General features: G+C 38.6%; 2 protein-coding genes across 2 annotated transcripts in view; one reads left to right on the top strand and one right to left on the bottom strand.

The window, feature by feature from the left end:
• The window catches only part of kif19 (kinesin family member 19), a 40017-nt gene that overhangs the window by 13078 nt on the left and 4392 nt on the right, over positions 1-22547 (bottom strand). The window contains exons 3-5 of the mRNA XM_084435123.1: positions 4613-4723; positions 4341-4428; positions 3354-3490 (exon numbers count right to left, since the gene is read on the bottom strand). Coding sequence (XP_084291249.1) covers positions 3354-3490; positions 4341-4428; positions 4613-4723 — 336 coding nt within the window. The remainder of the gene's footprint in view (positions 1-3353; positions 3491-4340; positions 4429-4612; positions 4724-22547) is intronic.
• On the top strand, positions 18749-19643 carry LOC311306614 (uncharacterized protein). Its single transcript, XM_084435124.1, has 3 exons — positions 18749-18876; positions 18978-19028; positions 19136-19643. The coding sequence occupies exons 1-3, from the start codon at positions 18800-18802 to the stop codon at positions 19323-19325; spliced, it is 318 nt and encodes a 105-aa protein (XP_084291250.1). The 5' UTR covers positions 18749-18799; the 3' UTR covers positions 19326-19643.

Here is a 22547-nt window from a genome sequence, read left to right as displayed (position 1 = left end):
CCCTTGAGCATTTGGACGGCCCAAAGTAAACAGCAGTTTTAAAGTGAAGGTGTAAGAAAAGCGGAGGACAGGAGAGCATTGTGCTATTTACTGAAGGTTGCTCTTTCCCTGTGTGGACGCAGTGGTTTACTCATAGGTCTGCACATCCCAAACACCCCTTTAACCTAAAGAAAACAGTTATCTGTGTTTATGTGTGTATGTTAAGATGCTTGAGCAAGTTTGTGTGTGCTTGTGTGTGTGCATGAGTGAGTGCATGAATGTATATAATGTACAATCATCCTACTGAAATATTTAGTGATGCATACTGCACTTTTTTTTTACATACAGTTTACTTGCATAGCAGTGAAGATTATACAAGCATGCCAATAAAAAAGTCAGATACAGGGTATATGTTTGAGTATGTATATTTGTTTTGAAGAAAATGCGAGTTGTACTCGTGCAAAATTGCTCCCAAGGCATTGTTGTGAGGTTACTAGGAATTCTGAGTGATTGCCATATAGCTGTGTGGTTGCTAGGGTGTTATGGGTGGTTTCTAGGGTGTTTCAAGGTGGTTAAGTCAAAAGAGCTCACTCTCAAGTCTATATGATATTCTGGTCTCTAGATATGATTTGGGTACCTCCTTTAATGTACATCTTTTTTTTTGTTGCAGTTTTATCTCCCAGTGCTCCAGTTTAGCCCTCAAACTCAATAGCCTTGTCCTGTTTTTGACAGCTGATGCATGTGCATTTGAGATCACTTGTTCGAGCTGACAAGAGCATCACTTCAATTCTCAGTGTCTTTTTTTTTCTTCTTCTCTCACTGTCTCACATACTTTCTCGACAGTCTCACTGCCCATTTTGTCAATCAAAGTCTGTTCAGCAGCATTTCTGTAGTGTCTGCCACTGATGCTTGACGTGTTTTTTTCTCCTTTACAATGGTAAAAGTGCAACAATATCCATGCACACAGTGTTCAAACATCAATTCTGGTCTTTTGTAGAAACCTAGTTGACTGTCCTTTTCTTTTTGAACGTACTTGAGCCTTACAGTGTGTCCTAACCAGGCACATTGTGACAAGTTTCATAGCTAAAAAATGTGTCTGTCCACATAATCAGGGCTTGACATTAACTTTTTTGCTCACCAGCCACAGTGGCTAGTGGATTTCCAAAGTGTCACTTTTTCCAAGTTCCAGCATTTTCAACTAGCCACAATTTTCACATCGATACAATGGGGATTTTTATTTTTGAAAAACTGCCATATAAATATTTGTATTATCATCTCATAATTTGGCAGCAATTAGGTATATTAGGTATATTAGGCTGCTGTCACTTTAAGACCTAACGCACAGATCCATTATACTGTTACACAAATGCGTTTTCTTTCTCAACTGTTTACGTTCACTTAAAACACCAGTGTTTACGTGAATACTAGGGGTGTAACGATTCGTTTTAACAACGATACGTTGTCGATACGATTCAAGGACGATATTGGTTCATTTAGAACGATACGATCCGAAACGATTCAGTGACTTGAAATCGATTCAGTGACTTTTTAGCCAAAAATTCTTTAAAGGGAATCAGGTATCAATTAATTATGCGCGTGCAATTAAAGAGTGCACGCTACGAGCACAGTATAACGATGACAGGACATGAGATTTCGTTTTTCTGAGGTGAGAGACTTTATTTCGTTACAAGTTATGAAAATAATGATAGAATAATGCCACTGACATATAGCCTAGCCTGACAACATAATCTGACCGCAGATACTGAATCTGGACAACACGTTTTTTTTTCTAATTTAAAACGTAACGACGTTGCATGTTTGTGGTTTATTTTGTGCTCTATATATAGGCTAGTGAAACGATATAAGCCAGCAACGCGCGCCGCCGCATTTGCGCGTGCAATTGAAGAGTGCGCGCTACTGCAGTATAGCGGCTGAGAGGACAGGAACGTCTTTCTGAGGTGAGAGACTTTGCGCTGCTTGTTGTCTTTGCGCTGCATTTTGACATTATTTTGTGTGTATTCGACTACTTAAAGGTGATCTAAGTAACTTTTTTACCTTAACTGAAAAGCTTCAGAGTCATTGGAATGGTTATATTACTTATTTCGGGTTGAATGGTGGTCGTTTCGCACCCCCCTGGTGCCCGTGAGCGGAAAATCCGCACTTGCAACTTTGGGCCGGCGGGCCGCCGGCTGCCGCGTCAGGAAGTATCGCGTGATATCAGGTCTCGCGATGTAAACAATTGCTTTACGGCCAAAAGAAATCTGCTAAAATGCTGTCATTATTGCGCTCCCTCACGCTGTTCGAACCCGAATGAAGAAGACGTTTTAAAGAATATCCCATCTGCTTTGATGTCGTTGATCTACTAGCCTCTGGTGTCTGAGAATCACCAACGAGTTTTTACAACAGTGTTGTCAAATATCTATTCCGAAGCTGTGGGGGGAGCTCTAGAGAGAAACCTGCGAGCAAAAAGCGAGAATACAGCGAAGAAATCCCGAAACTACTGAGCCCCGCTTTAAGCCCAATAAGTAGCGAAAAAGAACACTATTTAGCACTGAGAGGTGGCTTTATGTGCACGCTCTTTGGGTGTGAGAAACTCGGAAAATTAGTATTTTTCAGATATTTCAGTTTCGATATGTATTGAAAAACAATATTTTTGACAACACTACATTGCTCTTAGTTTATTACTTCAGATATTTCAAAATTCAACCCACCAAAGTGGCTAGCAGGAGTGACTGCGTTACACAGGTGTTAATATCAAGCCCTGCACATAATGTAACAAAGTTACAGCTTGAGACAATGGTAAAATTCTTGGTACAAGATACATGGATCTAAGATGAATAAATGCATGAAAAAAATGACAGTTAGAAGCTTGTAAGTGTGACAGTCATCAATAATAGATCTTTTCATTATTTGGACAGTCACATAAAAGCATAGTGATTTGTTTCTAGGCTAGCACAGTGGGGGATCAAGGATGCATGCATTTGTTTTGAGTAAACTTTGAACAAGTCCATCACGACTCTGAGAGAATAAGCTTTCTCGTATCAATACAACACCACCGTAATCAAAGATGCGGAGATAGTCGCTAAGCCGACAAGATTACCCCTCCCTCACGCGAACAGATCTGATAAACAGACGTGCTTTCAGACTCTCCTCACGGGCCTGATGATTATCTTATCACATAACACTTAAGCCGTTACCCTTTTTTATAATGTTTAAAACTGAATGAGGGCAATTTACTTTACTCTCTGCATTTATTTAGCATGGCAGTAGGGTGACGGTATCTTTACATGGTCTGTATAGAACCTTCAGGTGATATCGGAGCAAAAAACAAGTGGCTGTTAAAACCCTATTTAGCAACCAAATAAAGATCTCACCTCCAAGTAGGACATCGTGACGCTGTACTGCATGTCATCGCTGGTTTCTTCGATGACTTTGAACAGGTCGTTTAATGTGCGAACGTAGATACCAGGTTCTCTGTCTGTTCCCAGCATAGTGTAAGTCTTCCCACAACCTGTACACATACACATGCTTAATAGGACCACAATTTACAATCATTTAATAAATAAAATAGAATAAAAATCATAAAATAAATTAAAATAGTGACCCAATACAAAAAATTATTTAACAAAAATAAATAAAACGTGCTTAAACATCAAACATAGACTATTATTAATTAGTTGGATTTTATTACTTGCATTTAGTGTCCTTTTATTCATGCTGTCTGTGACACAGAACAGGCCTACCTCTCTTTTCATAAATGTGGAATAATTGTATATAATATTATGCATATGTTCATCAGCATGACATAAACAAGGCACAGGTGTGAGATGAGTCATAGTGAGTGAAACAGGTGGCTTTTATCCCCGTCAGGTTGAGCACAGCTTTATATAGCCACGGCCACAGACAGGAACAGTCAGTAAGAGTCACTCTGAGAACAGATTAGAGCACACGAGTACGAGAACCAGACCTGCTTTCCAGGAATTAACTTTTATTCAATTCAAAGGAGCATAAAACGTTTTTAATTAAGGTATTTTGGGGTGAAATATTATCTAATAATGTGCTTTTGACAGCAGTGGAATTAAGTGAGCTAGGTGAACATTTAGAAACATCAATAAATTATTATGTGCTATAAGTTGGCACTGGTGTGGTCTTTTTGTGGAGTCAGTGCATGTAACTTTGTTGATTGAAGCTGCTCTTTAAGTAGGAGGAAAGAAGATCAGGGTGATAATCTGTGTGTCCTAGTCGTGCTCGGCTGTCTGTGATTTTTACTACTTTGGCCATATGGCCTTTGTGGATGTCATTTCAGTATAAGAACAAAAAAAATATATACTGCTTATCCCTAGGTATGACCTGGTACTGACCTGTGGGTCCGTAGGCAAAAACTGTGGCATTGTAGCCTGATATGAGGCCCTCAATCAAGCCTTTAGTGGTGGATCTGTACACCTCGTCCTAAGGAAAATACATTTAAAACATTAAAACATGTTTAACTAAGGTCATAAATGCACATAATGTCATACACAAATAGGCATATAAACGTGATTTTTTTTTTTGAAAGCGTATTAAATTTTGTATGTACACATGCTTCAAACTGATCCGCCCTTACAAACAAAAAAAAAACACAGAACTAGCTTGCCTGCGTGGCTGTATAATCGAAGGCCACATCAAACATATAAGTCTTCTCTCTGGACCGATGAGCTCGAAGAATATCATCTGGATCTTCCATGGGGTCCATTAACACCACCATCTGAAAAGGAGGGAAAGAAAAAACATGAATAAGACTATTACATCTGGTTACATGTTTTAAGCTTTTATATGCCCTGCATATACTGAGTGTATATCAAAACCATTTTAGCCTTTTACTCACCGCCTGACAACACGCTTTACTGGTAATAACCTCTATCTCTATCACCTCACATTAACTACTAAGGCCATTTGCTTCGGTTATAGTGACACAGAGTGTCCTAAAACACCTCTAAATAGAAATTTCATAATGGGTCCACATGAAAGATACGGCTAGTGTGGCTTAAAAGCAGGAGGTATAAGTGCATCGTTGATGGAAGACACCAAACCTAATTTAGTTCCCATTTTTACATCTACAGTACATCTAAATTTTGGACAAAATGGTCCTAACGGAGGTCAACGCCATTCAATCGAGCCCATGGGTGGTTCCAGATGTAACCAAAACGATGAATCTTGTTGTTTCAAGAGCCCTACGGGATCTGGAAGCCAATGTTCTTATCAGTCAGGGCTCGTGAAAACACACCAATATCGTTTGATGACCCGTCTAAACACAGCGTTCTCTTTGAAGCCTTGAAATTGAAATGCGACAGAGGAGATCTGACTTTTAAAAGAGGCAATTATAGTGGCGCACAATGCAAACATAGAGACGTTCTCTACAAACAGAGGAAGGAGAAAAGACTGGCTGAGGAAACTAACGATATAGAAAGGTGGAGAAAAGGTGAAAAGGACAAACAGGCCATGTCTCATTGCATTTGTCCAAGGGACTGAACAAACTCTTAATGTACTGTTTTATAGTTATATCTCTGCCATATATTTGTATATATGAAAGTTTAACAAAAGTTTGGAAAACAGTTTAACAGTAATAATATTTCCCAATTGTACTGTTTTAACTGTATTTTTGTTTAAATAAATGCAACCTTGGTGAGCATAAGAGACTTCTTTCCCACACTTTTGGATGGTGTGCACTGTTCTGTATATCTATGCATGTATTAGCGACCTGCTTATCTTATTGCCATGTCGCTTAAGGAAACATCTTCCAAGAATATGAATGCACATGAGTCAGATGCATGTGTGTGTTGATGCATTGCACCATGTGCGTTTTTTCCTGAGGGTTTTACTTACGAAGGGTGCAGTGATCGTGCTCTCGGCCATATGGTCCATGAGTTTATGCTATCTCATCATTCACACAGTGACAGCTGTAGAGTGGCAGTTTGGCCAGTCCTAATGTTCTTAAGATACCAGTGCCAGTATAGTTTACGTGGCACGAGAGAATAATGCACTGTAATCAGTACTGGATCACAGATCAAGTTCCACTCACCTAAAATGGTCCCTGCTCTTGATAAAGGCCAGTACTGTACACCTACTGTATGTTCTCATGTAATGTCACCACTGGATAAAGGGTCCAGTAAACAGATAGTTCGACCCTGGAACTGATCAGACGCATTGTAGGGTAGAAACGCATTCATCTTCCACTGGTCTTTTAATTACTTTTCTCGCTAGAGTCCCTGAGTGCTTTGGTTTAATCATACCTGTGCAAATAAACCCTATGACAATCAATGTACCATGAGGACCAATGGAAAAGACAAGCCACTGTCACGGAGTTCTTTCCGAAAGACGTTTGATTGCTACTAAGCAACCATTCAATTAAGAGATAAAAGACAGAGCAGGAAAACAGGAAAGTACACGTCCAGATGAGACCGCAGGCTAACTCTATCAAGGGTATGAAGTATATGAATTATCAGGTAGCTGATATCTACTTTGAGAACGTGTTTTTTCTTTTTTTTACGCGCATTATTGATGACCCCATTTTATATAAATTGCATTTCAAAATTCAAATGAACAAATCAAAAGTAAACAAAACACTAGCTTGCAGGGTCAAGTAATTGTTGAGATCTTTAAAGTCTTATTTGTCCTTCTGGACGGAAATTAAATTAAATGGAGAGCAAATGGAGACTTTTTTCTAAAGCCTGATGCTTCAGACCGTAAAAAAAGTCAATTATTTATAAATGAATAATAAAAAATTCAGAAATAAAAAAATAAACAAATATATTATATAGAAATCAATTAATATTAATAAAGAAATCAACAACAAAAAAATCAAGACATTTAAAAATTACTCTTTAACAAAAAGAAAATAAATAAAAAAATCTCACAAAGACAAAATGAGCTATACACATTTATTTTATAGCTTTACAGTCTGTCTGTATGCCAACAATTGTCTAATTTGTTTTCATTTTACTTCTGATTTACTGTTGATTGACTCGTTGTTCTGATTTGATCATTGTTCTGAATTTGATCAGGATGTCGTCTTTGACAAAAACGTGATTTTCTACGCTTTTTGCTCAAAATTAATGCTTTTTTTTATGAAACTTACCCACATTTAATGCAGAGGGTCTGTTCTTTCTTTTGATATAATGCATATTCAGATATTCATACAACAAAATATTCTGGGGGCCATGAAACTTTTGTGAAAATGATCAAAAATGCTGGCGGTGGCTGGCAACGCTGGTGGGAAAAGAGTTAAAAAGCAACCTCTGACCAACAAAATTTGGGAGATTTAAGTTTGTAAATCATAAATCATCCATTTCAAAACACAGCTTGTCTGAAAAAGCTCAAATCTTGTTAAATCGTGTCACAATGCCGGCGACACACAAGCCTGTCAGTGACTGATGAGAATCACTGGTCAACCATCTGAAACCAGCAGTCTGTTCTGGAGGTCTGTCCTCTCAGTCTCACTGCAATAAAGGAGCGAGCAAAAGAGGCCCCATTAAAGGACTGCAGGTTATTCGGAAAATCCATCTTTGGTTTCCACCTGCATAAAGGACAGAGGGCATTCACCTGGCCCGACATTAACTGCTCGACTAGTCCACTGACTAATTCATACGTTCATAAAGGTGGCATGAGAACTGAAAGAACCTTCAGGCATCATTACAGTGCACAATACTTTATGAAATGGCAATCAAATGATCCCCCATTTGATTGAGAAGGCAGCGCTAGCCATTGTAGACGATGCTGAAGCGCACTTACCTGAAACAAGCACATCTGCTCGTATGAAAGGTTTCACCGAGTCGGTGCACAAAAACAAAACGAGCCATGCGTGAATGAAGGGTGCTAAAATTAAAAGCGGAGTGTGGTCGTAAAATATTAAACGGCGTCAAAGATCAGCCAGGTCTGCGTAACAGCCTGCTAATGCACCGACATGAAATCAATTAGCAATATGGTGTTATTTAAATGAGCACAAAGAAAGGCACGGTCGTTTGGGGGCGACAGTCCAAGTCATCCAGGCGGATTGAGTAACCAATTAACCACGGGGTGAAGATTAGCAGCAAAGGGAGGTGAATACTGGGATCTATCCAAGTGATTAAAACACAGCAGTGGCCGTAACGTATCATAAAGGAGGTGGGATGCTTGTGTGGGATCCTGCAGGACGGATACAAAAAATTCCTTTTGGTCACATAGACACTGGACTCACTGAACTGTTGTGACTCCCTAACCCAAAAAATCTGAGGTCAGATTCAGCGTACTCCATGAAAGGAGAGATTTATGTGAACATATACTAAATGTGAGGCTTTTGTCAATAGGATTTTTTTTTTTCTGTGGATGTTCCTATAGACATTATTCGCAGCATATTCTTTGATTTTTAACAGGAATGAAAGCGGGGCTGTGTGAGGGATAGACACACATCTCTTCAGTGGGTTGTACTGTTATTTACTGTGTTTTTGGATTGTTCTGCTGACAATACACTACAAAAATATCTTTCCAAGAAAAGGAATTAGTGAGCTAGGAGCTTTGTACAGCTTTTTACAGCGGACGGCCACCATTGAAAACAAGGTCATCTCTCACAGCCTCGCTTTCATACCTGTCATGGCGCTGCTCTGAATAAGGTCTATTATTCAAATTTTTGACAAAAGACATGATTATAATTATCAGCATCTCTTCAACATGTCTGACTGAATATTTTTAACTCCTAAAAAAAGCTGATAAAAAGCTTTAACTCTTAAAACGTACAAAATAATCTGCGGGAAATAGCAGAAAAAAAAAAGAAAAAAAAAGGGGAAAATGAGCAGAATATCAATTTACATAATTCTACTATGTACTAAAAGTACGTACTTCGCTGATGATGGGTTAGATGATTTATTTATGTTTTTTTTTTTTGTCCATTACTGTAGAAATTTGTCGGATTTACAAACAAACACAGAACGGCCACAGAAATAATGTTTAAATAGGTTTAAAGTCCATTTTTTATAAAAATACATAAATAAATAGTATAGAAATTAATAAAAATAAATAGACCTTCTAGGCTAATATAATATAAGCATTTGCATGCAAGCCCTAATTTCACTATTACTTAATTTTTTATTCATACAGTTAAAAACTGCTGTGTCATGCATATGCTGCCATTTTTCTATAACTGAAAAAGTCATTGAAAATAAGCTAATTTGCTTTAGCATACGGTGGTTAACACCTTTGAGAAACTATTTTCAAAATACTATACAATTCAGTGACTTTCTGTCATTTTAAAGCATCGTCTGCACCACAATTTCCCAACGACTCCTGTCTTCCATTCTTCACACTAACAATTTTGCCCCAAACTCAGAGATTGTTTGAGGCAATATTGCAATTTTGCTCAAACAAAATGATCGATGTTTTGATGCTGATCTTTACTTCTGAAACACACGGCTCAAACTGTTATTGTGTTTTGACTGAGCAGGATAAACCCTAGGGGAGAACAGGGTGGGCCTCTTAATGAATGAAACTTTACTCTCTCTCTCTCTCTCTCTGACAGGTAAACAGAAAGAGAGAGAAAAACAAGACAGAGAAAACGAAAGAGAAAGATGAGCTACTGACTGCTACTGATTGCGCGGTTACATGAATCCAATGATGAAGGCACAGATATGACCTGTCAGATTGACCCACAATTATGCAACAACTTGACAGAGGCAGACAGAGCGATACGATCTGTTCATATTACTGATCCAGGCATTGTGATGTGTGTAAAGTCAGCCATGCTTTATCATAAGAGAGTTTGGTTCCCCATGGCATCAGCTATGGGTCCCCTCACTGATAAAGCGGTGATGTAATACAGGCCATACAATGTTACCTTGGGAAATAAAACCCGTAGCGGCAAATCCACTGAAGTCAGCCTGACTCTCACAGCTCAGGGAGATGAAAACATCAGCCTCTCACTACTGAAACATGCACACAATACAATTAGCGGAAAAGAAAGAAGTGCGGAAAATCCAAGGAGCATTTCACTGTTCCCACTGCACACAAAGCCAATTGTTGACTTTTAAAATGAACCTCATAAACAAAAACAAATGAAAGAAATATGGCATTTTATTTTGCTTAATGAATGCAAAATGAAACATTTTCTAAGCACATTTGTTTTATTATTAAATTGAATAAAAAATACATTAAAACTACAAAAAACACTTAACTAAACTTTCATAAAATAATTAAAAAAACTTAAATCTTGCTGTTGTGCTTCATGCATACAAATAGGTTAATATTTTTTAATGTCATGTAGGCCACTATATGTGACCCTGGACCACAAAAACAGTCACATGGGTCATATCATAATATGATAATATGATGAATATGATCATATCATAATAAAGCTGAATAAATAAGCTTTCCATTTATGTGTGGTTTGTTAGAATAGTTCGAAACATTGAGAAAATCACCTTTAAAGTTGTCCATTTATGTTTGCTATTGTGCTGCATTCACTCACAAAAATAAATGTTTTATATATTTACGGTAAGAAAATGTACAAAATATCTTCATGGAACATGATCTTTACTTAATATCCTAATGATTTTTGACATAGAAGTAAAATCGATAATTTGTACCCATACAATGTATTGTTGGCTATTGCCACAAATATACCCGTGCGATTTATGACTGGTTTTGTGATCCAGGGTCACAAATAGTTACAGAGTGAGCAAAGATGAGCTAATTCGGAGACAGTCGAGTCACATATGGTGAATGAGCCAGGCTTTAGACGTGAGATCTCTGCCATCAGACATGCTGAAGATCACTGGACAGATGTTTGTCTTTATGTGTCTCTCCATCATACACAGGTTACTGTTTGCTCATCGTATACCCACAGAGATGCATGTGTGTGCATGCTGGTGATAAAGCATGCATGAATGCAGGCGTGTTTGCACTGACATTATGTGTATGTCTCCTCCAGATACCATGTCCCCTCCCTTTATTGTGTGACATGCTAGTTGTCATGGCTACAGCGAAGCGGGGGTGTGGACCGACACCTGTTGCTATATTAGCCTGATGGAGAATGGGGTATCTGTAGAAGAGGGGCCTCTCTGGGAGAAGACACACACACACACACACACACACACACACACACACACAGGCAGGGTTGTAACTCACTGTAACACAGTCACACATACATTGCAGGCTATATATCATCGACAGATGGCTATCCTGCTCCAATGGTTAGGGTTATGGGAGAATAGAGCTCTAATCATAGCAAGAAGAGGAGAAAGGAAAGAGGAGGAGAGCAAAAGAGATGTGTCCTTTACTAAACATCCCTATCTTCTGTCATGTCTCATTCACTCTCGTATTAAAACTTTTTAGATGAAAACTTCACCTAAACATTTATTTATTTATTCACTGACATGTTGTTTCAAACTTGAATCCTTTTATTTATTTATGTTGAATCACGAAAACATAAATTCTTTTCTTTCTTCTTGAAATCCTGTGGTAACTGTATGCTTTGTTTTACAGAATACATCGGCTTGACGTTATTAAATATTTTCCTTTTGTGCTCTATAGAACAAAGTCATTTGAGTTTGTAACAACATAAGGGTGAGTAAATAACAGAAATCTAATTTTTGCGACTAAAATGAGAAGTATTCCTTTAATAGGAAGACACCCTGGTAGGATCTTCACACATGGCATATGTGAACACACACACACACACACACACACACACACACACACCCACACACACACGTGCCATGTCATTCACACCTTTAATCATCCTTAATGAGTTTGATCACAGCAGCTGCAGGTGTGATGTCACCTTATATTAGGCAGATCAGTTTCACACTTCAACATCAATGAGCTTCACATCTGACTCAAAGACTGAGGGAACTTCTCTGAGGGAACTACAAGAAACTATATCACAAGACAAATTAACTAATCTAAAAACAAAAATAAAACAAAATGTGTTATCAGTGTGATGAGTACATGTATTATTGACCTTTCGTGAAAAACATTAACCTTGTTTTTGTTGTTCCTAAGGAACAGAATAAATAGTTATCTCTTTAACCTTCATCGAGAAACTCTGCGAAACGACGCAGGAACACGAGGTTGCCGCTCCATGCTGTACTCTGGAGATATGCGTGACACATACGTGACGTCTGCAGGCCTGACGTACGAGGCAGCGTCAAACAATAGATCCAAACACAAACCGAGTCTTGAAAAGGCTGTGACCTTTGAGTGGCCCTTTCAAAGCCAAGAGCTGTGCTTTGAGAAGGTGAAAGCTATCTGATGGGCCAGCCACCCCCTTCATTCCACTCTTTCATTTCATCATCCCTTCTTCCCTTCTCCGACACGGTACCCCAACAATGGTGTCTCCTCTTACAAGGGCCTTGAGTGCCTCCTCTGTTCTAGTGCTGCCAACCTGATACATGCTACTTGGCGGTGCTTGTTCCTTTGCTTTTTTAACGTCAGTCGTCTGCAGTCCACATTGTGCTAGGTTACGCAAGGCTAAGCTAGCCAACTATAAACATACTTGTGTCCCTGTAACACAGTATGAGAAAAAAAGCAGTAGGTCAAATAAGTTGGGTGTCCAAATACTTAGTGTGGCGTGCAGGACGAGGCCGAGGGCCGTGAGAGAGGCCGGTGGCGTGATTACTAATGAGCGACACCTGCGCGACGCACCGGTCTCGTATCTCTCACGGAGGAGTGGAAGCATAAAAGGAGGAGCGACGACAGTGAAGAACGAGAGAGGACAGGCCTGGATTTATGTTGTGTTTTATGTTTTATTATATGTGACCTCACGGAAAACGCCTCATTCTTCCCATAACAACGAACTGCGTTACACTTAGTTATCAAGACACAGGAGTGAATAATTCCTATAAAACAGAAAAAAATTAATAAATATTTAAGGCCAGACAAGTAGTTTATTGAGGGTTGATTTGTAAAGAAGGACTACACGCCTGTGCACATCCAGTATATATTCAAACGCGCATACCTTTGGACTGACACGTAATGCGCATGTGCGCGACATCTGCGTTTTCGCAGGTTTGCGTTTTTGAGCTTTGTGCAGAGATAACGGATAATCGTTTGCACGTTCAAACCTATTTCAGGGAGTGCGTTCTCGAGACACCAGGCACTGTTTTGTGCGGATGGGCATCCTGCAAGAGGAACTGAAAAGGATTCAAACGGTTATAAAATTGGTAGAAAACTCAAAAGTTTTAGTGCTACAGCCTACACGTACAGGGAAAGTTGTGTGTGTGTGTGTGTGTGTGTGTGGTTTAACAACAGTTAGATAAATTCAACATAGGCTCATTTGAAAAATGTGCATCTATATATATTTTTTAAACTCCAGAAATGTACCTATACATACAATTCAGTTTGCATGGTTCCTTGCACAATATTATGTTAATATGACCTCAAAACAAATGATTTGCAATCTAATACATTTTGGGGCTGTTTACACCTGGCCACTTCATGCGTTTTCTCAGATCGGATAGCTATCTGATTTATCAAAATGATTCTATTTACACCTGGTCACATAAATGTGTTTTTGCGAAACGGATTTAAATCCGATCTTCAGTTCCCGCGCTATATGCAGATTTAACGGAGTGCACGTCACCGAAAGCAACAGATATGAGCTGCATTTTATTGATCATCAGCTAAAATTTCAAATCAAAGACCGCAATAAGAGAGAGCGGCAACAGCCCTGGTAAGATAATTTCGTTTATTTACTTTTAATGATGATGATTGTGTGTTAAGCATCTGCGACTTACTTTCACTTTGATTTGCGATAGTTTGCACGTTTGCTTAATGAATAGATGCTCAGCTGCTCATCTGCGGTGATGCGTGTTCCAGTAGCGTCGTCATATAGCCTATAACACGCTCTCACACGTTTATTTTTAGCATTTTTGGGAGGAGTACAATTTACATATGTGGTTTCAACAACCAGATGCATTTACACTTGTCCAGTTTCGTCTGGAATGCGGCCCAGACCACCTCCTGAAGTGGTTTGAGCGATCGGATTCAAATCCGTCTCGAATGCGTTTCGGAGGGCATTTACACCTGGTCTTTTCACGATCGGATAGCTATCCGATCTGAGAAAACGCATGAAGTGGCCAGGTGTAAACAGCCCCTTTAACGTTTGCATGAATCGCATCATATAACCAGCTCCATATATGGCTTTTCTCTGATGTAGTAAATTTGCTCTTTAGCTCACCTGGTAAGCCACGATACAAAAGCTCAAAGACTTGTAGAAGCAAGCTAAAATGGCATAGTTGCTTCAGTAAAAGTAACATTTTTATCTCACGTTTGCTTTTGTTAACACTAGGTTTGGGGAGGGTTTAGTGTAAGTGGTGCATTATTTTCAAACCTTTTAGCGACATTTCATTTCCGAACTTCTGCAATTCGATCAACAACTATCATAATAAAATGTTGCCAGATTCACATGCATCTGCTGCATAACTGAATAAGTTTTTAGCGCCACTCACTGGATATTAAATTTAATTCAGTACATATACTATGAACGTACAGGAATTTGACAATCATAATGGTGTCTAAAGCTAGCAAATGTTAACACAAAGGCAATAACATTGGCTGTTCCAGTAAAACACAAGCCAACTGTGTAATATTTGACCATTTGTCAAAATGCAAAGGGACTGAAATGGAGTCTTGGTTTTATGTTAGTGTTGGCTTGGCTTGTGTGATTGCATTTACATTGTCCTTAGCCTGAATACTGTTTCCTGGCAACTTGGTAAAAACACTATAGAGATGGAGTCTATAACATTCTTCTAATCTCAATACCATCTTAATATCATTGGCACTGACTCAAAAACCAAGATCACGCACTGAAGAAGTTCCTGCTCTACTTGTGCCTCAACATTCGAGTTACACACCAATGCATCAGGTCACATCAAGGCGGAAAACATCACCAAATAAGCAGGCCCTGACATGCCTGGGAATGGCCAGGGGAATCAATGATACAATGCGAGCAGAGATAAAATTAAACCGTGAAAAATTCATAAACTTAATGATCTCTGAAAAAACAATAAATACTTGTTGGAATGAGAAGGATAAGTCTCAAGCTGATCTCCATGCTCACCGATGAACTTTAAAGATGATCAAATGAAAGTAGGTTAAACACAGCTGGACACTGTGATGTCCCGTATACTACTGTACCTTATTTTCCTGAGATTACCTTGGCATTTATGCAACTTCATGGCATTCACCCAGCGCAGAACAAGGTCAGAGGTCACTTTCAGGTCAAGACATGCAGGTCAGCATTGCAACACAAAGTGGGACATGACCGATAGCTGTGACCACATGACAGAGATTTGCACCCTGAGGCCTGGACAGTTTAAGTGTATAGTCAACAGACTTTTGTACAGAGTGCAGTAAAAGACAAAAACATCAGCGCAGGCTGTACCAACACAAAAGGATACAACATTTCCACATAACACTGTACGACTGGCAGTTAAGCAATTTTTGAGCTTTTGGACTGGAGCCTATCATATTGGATTATATAAATGCTCCAATATAAATAAAATAATAATGATAAGATATGCATTACATAACTATTAATTATGTGACCACATCTTATATGACAAGATGTTACTGAGAAATTTGGAAATATTTCAGATGGAGAAAGTTAGGTATAAGGTTAGAAAAACAAACGTTATAAAAAAAAAAAAATAAAAAAAAAGAAGTAAAACAACATTTATAATATTGATTGATAGAGTATTTTTCTCTTATCTTTGACATTAATTGGTTAAACGGAGATATTTGAAATGAGTACAAAATATTTTACAATTTCATTTAAATATACTTATATAGAATATAAAATATAATTATAATATTAAAGAACATTGGTGCTTTATCAAATTGCTGTTGCTGCTATGTTATAGTTATTTTTGATGAATAATTCAATTTCAAGATATAGCCTATTAAATAGTGATATTATTATCACCAAATACTGACCAGAAAATAATCCATTAGCAATCCAAGAAAATGACTTGCTGATAAAATATTTCAATAGAGAGAGAGAGAGAGAGAGAGAGAGAGAAAACACACACTTGAACTCAAAACAAAAAGAAAACTTCAGAGCTGATCTGAAAGGGTCCAGCTGCAGTTTCTCTGGGCTCAGATCGAGTATAATCTGGAACGTGTTGAGTTATTGTACTTGGCTGAGCAGGTACAAAATGGCTCCATCACCACTGTTTTGTCCTGTCTGCTTGGGTCAGTATGACCTTACGCAACACTTCTTGTGAGCAACTAATCCAGAATCATATAAAATGACATGGGAAGAAAATCTTCAGAACTCTTATTGTTGAGTATCATCTTTCACATGTGAAAGGACACCAAATTACAGTATTACCTCTTCCCCAAATCAGGATATATCCGACCTCGAACACATCACTCACACGCACACGGCTCACGCACGCACCATTCATCAGCAGAAGAAACAACATGCTTCCTCCCTTATGGGACGCAAATGATAAGAAAAAATAAAAGCGCAATCTGCCTCACTAACAAGTGCAAAAGTGCGAGACAAACATGAGCCTCATTATGAAAGAGCATGCAGGACAGCAAGGTGGAGTGGGACTGAGACCAGTGCAAGATAATACCAAATAACAGCTTATAATAAGCCCTCTAAGACCACAGAGAGCTTCAAAACAGCTTTATTACCTCAGATAGAAGTGACTAACACCGCTGAGTGCTCTTCTGAGAACGGAGAAGCTCAATGCAACCTGAGAGCTTCTCAAGTCCCTCTTTAACTGGGGTCCTCTCACTGTTATCGTAAATGAAATGTATGTATGGAATCTATCTATCTGTCTGTCTGTCTGTCTGTCTGTCTGTCTGTCTGTCTGTCTGTCTATCTATCTATCTATCTAAGTTGTGTAAGACTCACAGAGGAGGCAGTGTTTATGTGGTTCCGCTGTCCTGGGCCTAACACTTAGGATCTTTGCCAGGACCAACAGCTTGTACCCCCTATGTGCCTTCCTTTTTTTTATTACATTTGTCTTGCTTTTCCATTTGTTCCTCTTTAGCCTCCTGCCTATCATCCACCGTCTAACTAAATAAACGTCCTCGCCTGTGTGTGGTCTACTCATACTCTCTCTTTCTCTTTAGTACTGGCAGTGCGGAGAATAAGAGCTCAGGTAGGGTTGAAGTTGAAGCTATGCCAAACCATAGTTGTGTAACAGGTATTGAGTGCCACATGGGATAAGACGCCGGATACAGCTACATTTCACTGGCTGCCCCAAAGCAAGAGACCTGGACACAGTCCATCAGAATAGAAGATTTACAATGAGAACATTCACACTCACAAAACACATTTTTATCATTCACTGATTCCATATCAAAATACATAACATCTAACACAACTGTACACAGCATATAGGACCAATTAAGTAACAAAGTAAGCGTTTGAAATGATATTTTGAACTGAATTGGCCATACATTCTGGGGAATTGTTCTTCCATCCTTGTCTACAACAGTTGATTTATTAATTCATTAAATATATACATCAATTTCAAGTACAATCATCTATTGTTGTATCGTTCAAACTGTCTGTTAGGGCTACAAACCTTCAAACTTAAGAGTCTCAAAACTTTCAAGCAAGACTTTATCAAGGCAATAGTAAAATTATTGTTATATGAATATCTTCCTTACATTCACTGTAACCTCATTTCAAATTTAATTCACATTCAATTAGTCAATTCTGATTTGTGTTCACTGTATCTTAGCCTAAAGCCACAATGTCTTCATGCAACAGCTTGAATACGTGAGCTCTACATTAATCTCGGGCCAAAGTTGTGATCAGGCATAGAGACAATCAAGAGTATGGCGAGAAGGTCTCACATGTAAAAAATAAAGTATAAAGTCGGCAACACCTAAGCTCCAAAATTATCAAAAAATATTTATTATCAAGACAACTATCGCATAGCGTATGTGACGTTTCGAGCACGCAGGCTCTTCATCAGACGAGAAGGTCTCACATGCAATCCTCTTCAACCTAAAGAAGAGCCCATCTTACCTGATTAAGAGGGGAGGAAAGGAGAAAGCGAGAGAAAGATCAGACGATGTGTCCCTAATAAGCTGGGTCTGTATACACGAGTTGAGAAGCATTAAGTTACAATTACAAACTTGATGTTATAAAACTTTTAAAATCAACTTTTCCTTCTTACCGTTTAAATGAAGAAAGAGCCTTAATAAAAAAAGACTTTGTCATAGATAAAGATAGGAGTCTTAATAAAACCTTTGAGGGGAAAACTACTACTGTATATTGGCTGTAATGGCCCCCTGTATATGGCCAATGGCACTGTATTCCAGTGATGGACATTAACAGAGCAGGCCAGGGTACGTACACCATAAAACACAAATGCGGAAAGTCAACCTGTAAAAGAGCTGAATCTAACAGTTGGCATTTTCCCCAGTAGCGCTGCGCCTAAATCTTGTCTGTTGAAGGCTGGTTTTGTTTGGAGAACTATTTCTCGGCCCAGCTCTGAGCCTATTCAAACAGAAAGCCTGTAAAAGACACTATTTTGTGAGACGCTTCCCTCAGCCCTCGCTGGCCCTAAAGTTATTATCCTCCCTCCAAAAATAAGCCTAGAAAACAACAACCCGGCCGTCGAGTGCAAAGCTTGAGAACACTAGGAGAAGGGACCCAGGGAGCGGTAAGTGCTTTGAAAGCCCATAACCATAATTATACCGGAGATGAATATCTTTGATCCGCGTGGAGCGGCGGGGTGGCGAGAGCGACGCCATGAGGGAGGTTCTTTCTGCTAATTCGCTTTTTCCGTTATAGGACTCAAGGTGAGAGCAATTTGAATGACCTTACGGACACACAAGGAGAAAGATGGCAGAAACTGAATACAGAAGGGCCAAAGCGGCGGCTTTGTTGTGCACAATGGAGGGAATTTGCCACGTTATCAGGTACGAGCTCGGATGAATGCAGGGCTTTGTTTACCCGCCAAGGTCTTTAAAGGGAAACTCTGAGGTCTATTCTTCCTCTCACTTCTTTCTTTTCTTTGTAGAGGGAGCGGTGTCCAAGCCACCTGTGCTAACCTAAAAGAGATGCATCATGGGTAAATATTGTACTATCAATACAGATTTTTCAAGAGCCAATGGTTAGTCTACAAATGAACCTGTGTAACAAGTGCATTTGATCAGAATAACTAGCTGTTTTTGTTAGAGCGCATCCTAAGAAGACCCTACATCCTTCAAGTCCATCAGCACTTACTTTCTCTCGTGAAAGGGAGACGAGTAAAGGAAAAGGAACAATGGCCTTGACCTTGTCTGTGGGTTGTCATGGTGACAGGGCACAGCCCACTGCTGGTGGGATTGAGGGGGAAATCAGACACGCTAGTGAGCAGAACAGTTAACGGCCTTTAAAAACAACGGGAGACACATCCAACAACACAAGTCTCATTCACTGCCAGTATGTTGTCTGAGTGTGTAATTACGGTCACAGTGATTTTTGGACTTCCTGCAACACTTCCTGCTGCCAGTTTCTGTCAGTTATGCACAATACTGTACCTTTTTACATGACACATCAAAACAGCAGAATTTATGACAAATGCTGAGAGGTTTAAGACACTCAAAGTGATGACAAGTAGGGCTGTGCGATATAGCTAAAATATATATGGGCACAAGGAAGAATCATATTGAATCAAAATATTGCATAAACAGCAGTGATGTTCAAAAGTTTGTGGTATTTTTTATGTTTTTGAAAGAAGTATCTTATGCTCGTCACCAACGGCGGATTTGCTTGATCAAACATACATTAAAAACAGTAATATTGTTAAATATTTTTACAATTTAAAATAACTATTTTCTAAAAAAGTAATTTATTTGTGTGATGAAGCTGAATTCTCAGCATCATTTCTCCATTCTTCAGTGTTACATGATCCTTCATAAATCATGATTTGGTGCTTAAGAAACATTTCTTATTATAAATGTTGTGCTGCTTAATATTTTTGTAGAAAGTGTAAACTGTGATCCTTTTTTCACAATTCCTTGATGAATAGAAAGTTCAACAGAACAGCATGTATTTGAAATAGAAACATCATAAATGTCTTTACTATCACTTTTAAACTTCTAATCCTTACTGAATAAAAGTAATAAAATAAGCATAATTCTTTTATACTTTTACTAAAACTTCATATTTGAACATTTTTGAATTCAGTGAATATTAATAGCACTTCAGCACTTCACTTCAGATGGAATCAAACCATTAATTTACAATCAATACATAACTGTTTACCTTTAAAATTTGACATTAATATTTCTATTCGATCAAAAAGAACCAAAAAATACACAGCTCGTGTGACACATCAGGCCAAACACAGAAAAACAAAACCGTCTCACCAATAACAAGTAGCAGAACAATAAAGCTGAAGATGAAGCTTTAATCGCTTCTGCTTCATAATGAGCTTATGCGATTATAAGAGAGTTATGGCTCATGTCACAGGCGGTCGTGAATGTTTATCTGCATTCTGAGGTTTAGTAGAGGGATGCTTTGATTAACATTAACATAAATCCAACTTTTATTACAAAAAAAGCGTAATGCAGGGTTGTCAAACATACAGGTACCGGTACAGCCTTAGTGATTATAAAGGGAGGCTCTTCTCTTGCGTTCAGTTTATTACGAATTCACAATCTGGATACAAGTTTAGTTTTTCAGTCTGCTAAGTACACTGCAAAGTTTCTGGATTGACAACTGTATTTAAATGCGTGATTGAATCTGAAACTGCGATGATTGACAGTGAAAACCAATGGACAAGACAAAACGGGAACAAAACAGTTTTTGCTCTGGTACCGAGACGAACCACAAAATGTTACTGGTACTGGTACTACTGCCTACTCAAATGTTGGTACCGTGACAACCCTAGTGTACTGCTACTGAAGTCGCTGTAGACCGACAAGGTGCCGAGTTGCCTAATTGATATGTATCATCAATGTATAATGACACACAGGTAAGGAGAGGTTACGGCAAGGTTCTGCCTCCTGATCATGTGTTTACGTATGAATGAGAGTCTCGCACGAACCAATCGGTATACAGTGTATGTCTGGTAACACACAGACGTCATTGCAAGCACCTTACCTTAAGGAGAACGGAGTGTGTTGGTGTCTTGGTAAATTATTTAAACCACACACTAATGCTGACCCACACACCAGTGTGGAGAGGTTAATGAATACCAATTTGTCCAAGTCTATTACTATGTCAAAATAGAGAATTAGCACAGGATTTGCACAAGCAATCCAGACGTCATTAAATCAAGCGCTTGTATTTGACTAATGAAAGAGGCCGATGCACATGTATTAGCTATGTAAACATTATGCACCCATCAGATTTATCTTTGAATGACATGTTGGCACCAACACTGGCATGATCCTACAGCCGTCAGGTGGTTGGAAGTACAGAAGAGCAGATGGCTGCTGTCTAAGCCACCCAAAGCCCCTGTCGGTGAGCTCATCCTCTTAAGGTTTACTCTTCCATGAGTGTCTGCCATCAAGGGAAGAAAACAACATTGACAACACTAGTAAAAACATGCCTAAGCCTACTCGTAGATGGTGCTGCCATATGGCGTGTTGGGCACAAACATATAAGAAGGGTGCTTAGTTTGATTTGTCAGCAAATTTGGATAATTACTTACTAGCTTAGACCAGCATGAACTGGTCTTGCTGGTCACCAGCAAACATGCGTGTGTGAATTTGAGCGTGTGTATACTCTGGCAGTCTTGTTCTCTCTTTCCTATTTAGGGGGATGACTGCACAAACAATGCACAGCATCAAAACCTTTCTCTCTATGCTACTAATCCCATCAGCCCTTGTATAACCAGTTTGCATTGTTAAGTCCAAGTGCTTGAATGTAAACATGACCACCTCCGCTGACCGTCCATGATGGACCTCAACTTTAGCCATTCAACAACATCAAAATGACAACCAGTGGCCACAGAGGAAGACCATTTCAAGTTAGCATCTAGCAACCACCAACAACTTGCTAACATGCTACACTGCAGGTAAATACAACAATAATGTGTTTTGAAGACAATACTATCATGCATTGAAACAAACACAGTGGATAAAAAAAAAACATAAAAGATGGTGGAGATGGCAGGAAAAATGTCATTTTGAAATTTAATTAATTATTTAAATATCGAAACATATTGATATAAATGTGTTCACATAGTTAAAATTGAATATATAACCCAATATTTGTAGGTGTTACTGTTGTGTATTTCTGTGACTGTTAGAGTATCATTAGCACAGCGAATTCTAATGAAATCTGTCATCTAATTAGCATCAAGTTCTGCTAAAAGTATTTACATTTATTCTTAGGGGTGTAACAATATATCGTGTCACAATATATCGCAATACAAAAATGCAACAATATGTATCGTGAATAGTTCACCCAAAATAAAAATTACTATGTGAGAAAAAAGTTTTCAGAGTTTTAGTGTCAGTACTACATTAAAATATTATATATAATGCTAAATATAATGTAATGTATAATAATGCAATAGGGGAATATCTGTGTAAAAAAGTGGCCTACATTATTTTAAATGTATCTAGTCAGTGACAGAGAAACATATTCGTCTAAA

The sequence above is a fragment of the Rutilus rutilus genome (genome assembly GCF_951802725.1).
Source record: "Rutilus rutilus genome assembly, chromosome: 16".
Lineage (NCBI taxonomy): Eukaryota > Metazoa > Chordata > Actinopteri > Cypriniformes > Leuciscidae > Rutilus > Rutilus rutilus.
Note: the sequence above shows the minus strand (reverse complement) of the source record. Positions and strands in the feature narration are given on the sequence as shown.

Coding starts and splice junctions, on each gene's coding strand:
- LOC311306614 (XM_084435124.1), top strand. CDS start 18,800: ATGGCAGAAACTGAATACAGAAGGGCCAAAGCGGCGGCTTTGTTGTGC. Junction 18,877..18,977: donor GGAATTTGCCACGTTATCAG/GTACGAGCTCGG, acceptor TTTTCTTTGTAG/AGGGAGCGGTGTCCAAGCCA. Junction 19,029..19,135: donor CTAAAAGAGATGCATCATGG/GTAAATATTGTA, acceptor TGTTTTTGTTAG/AGCGCATCCTAAGAAGACCC.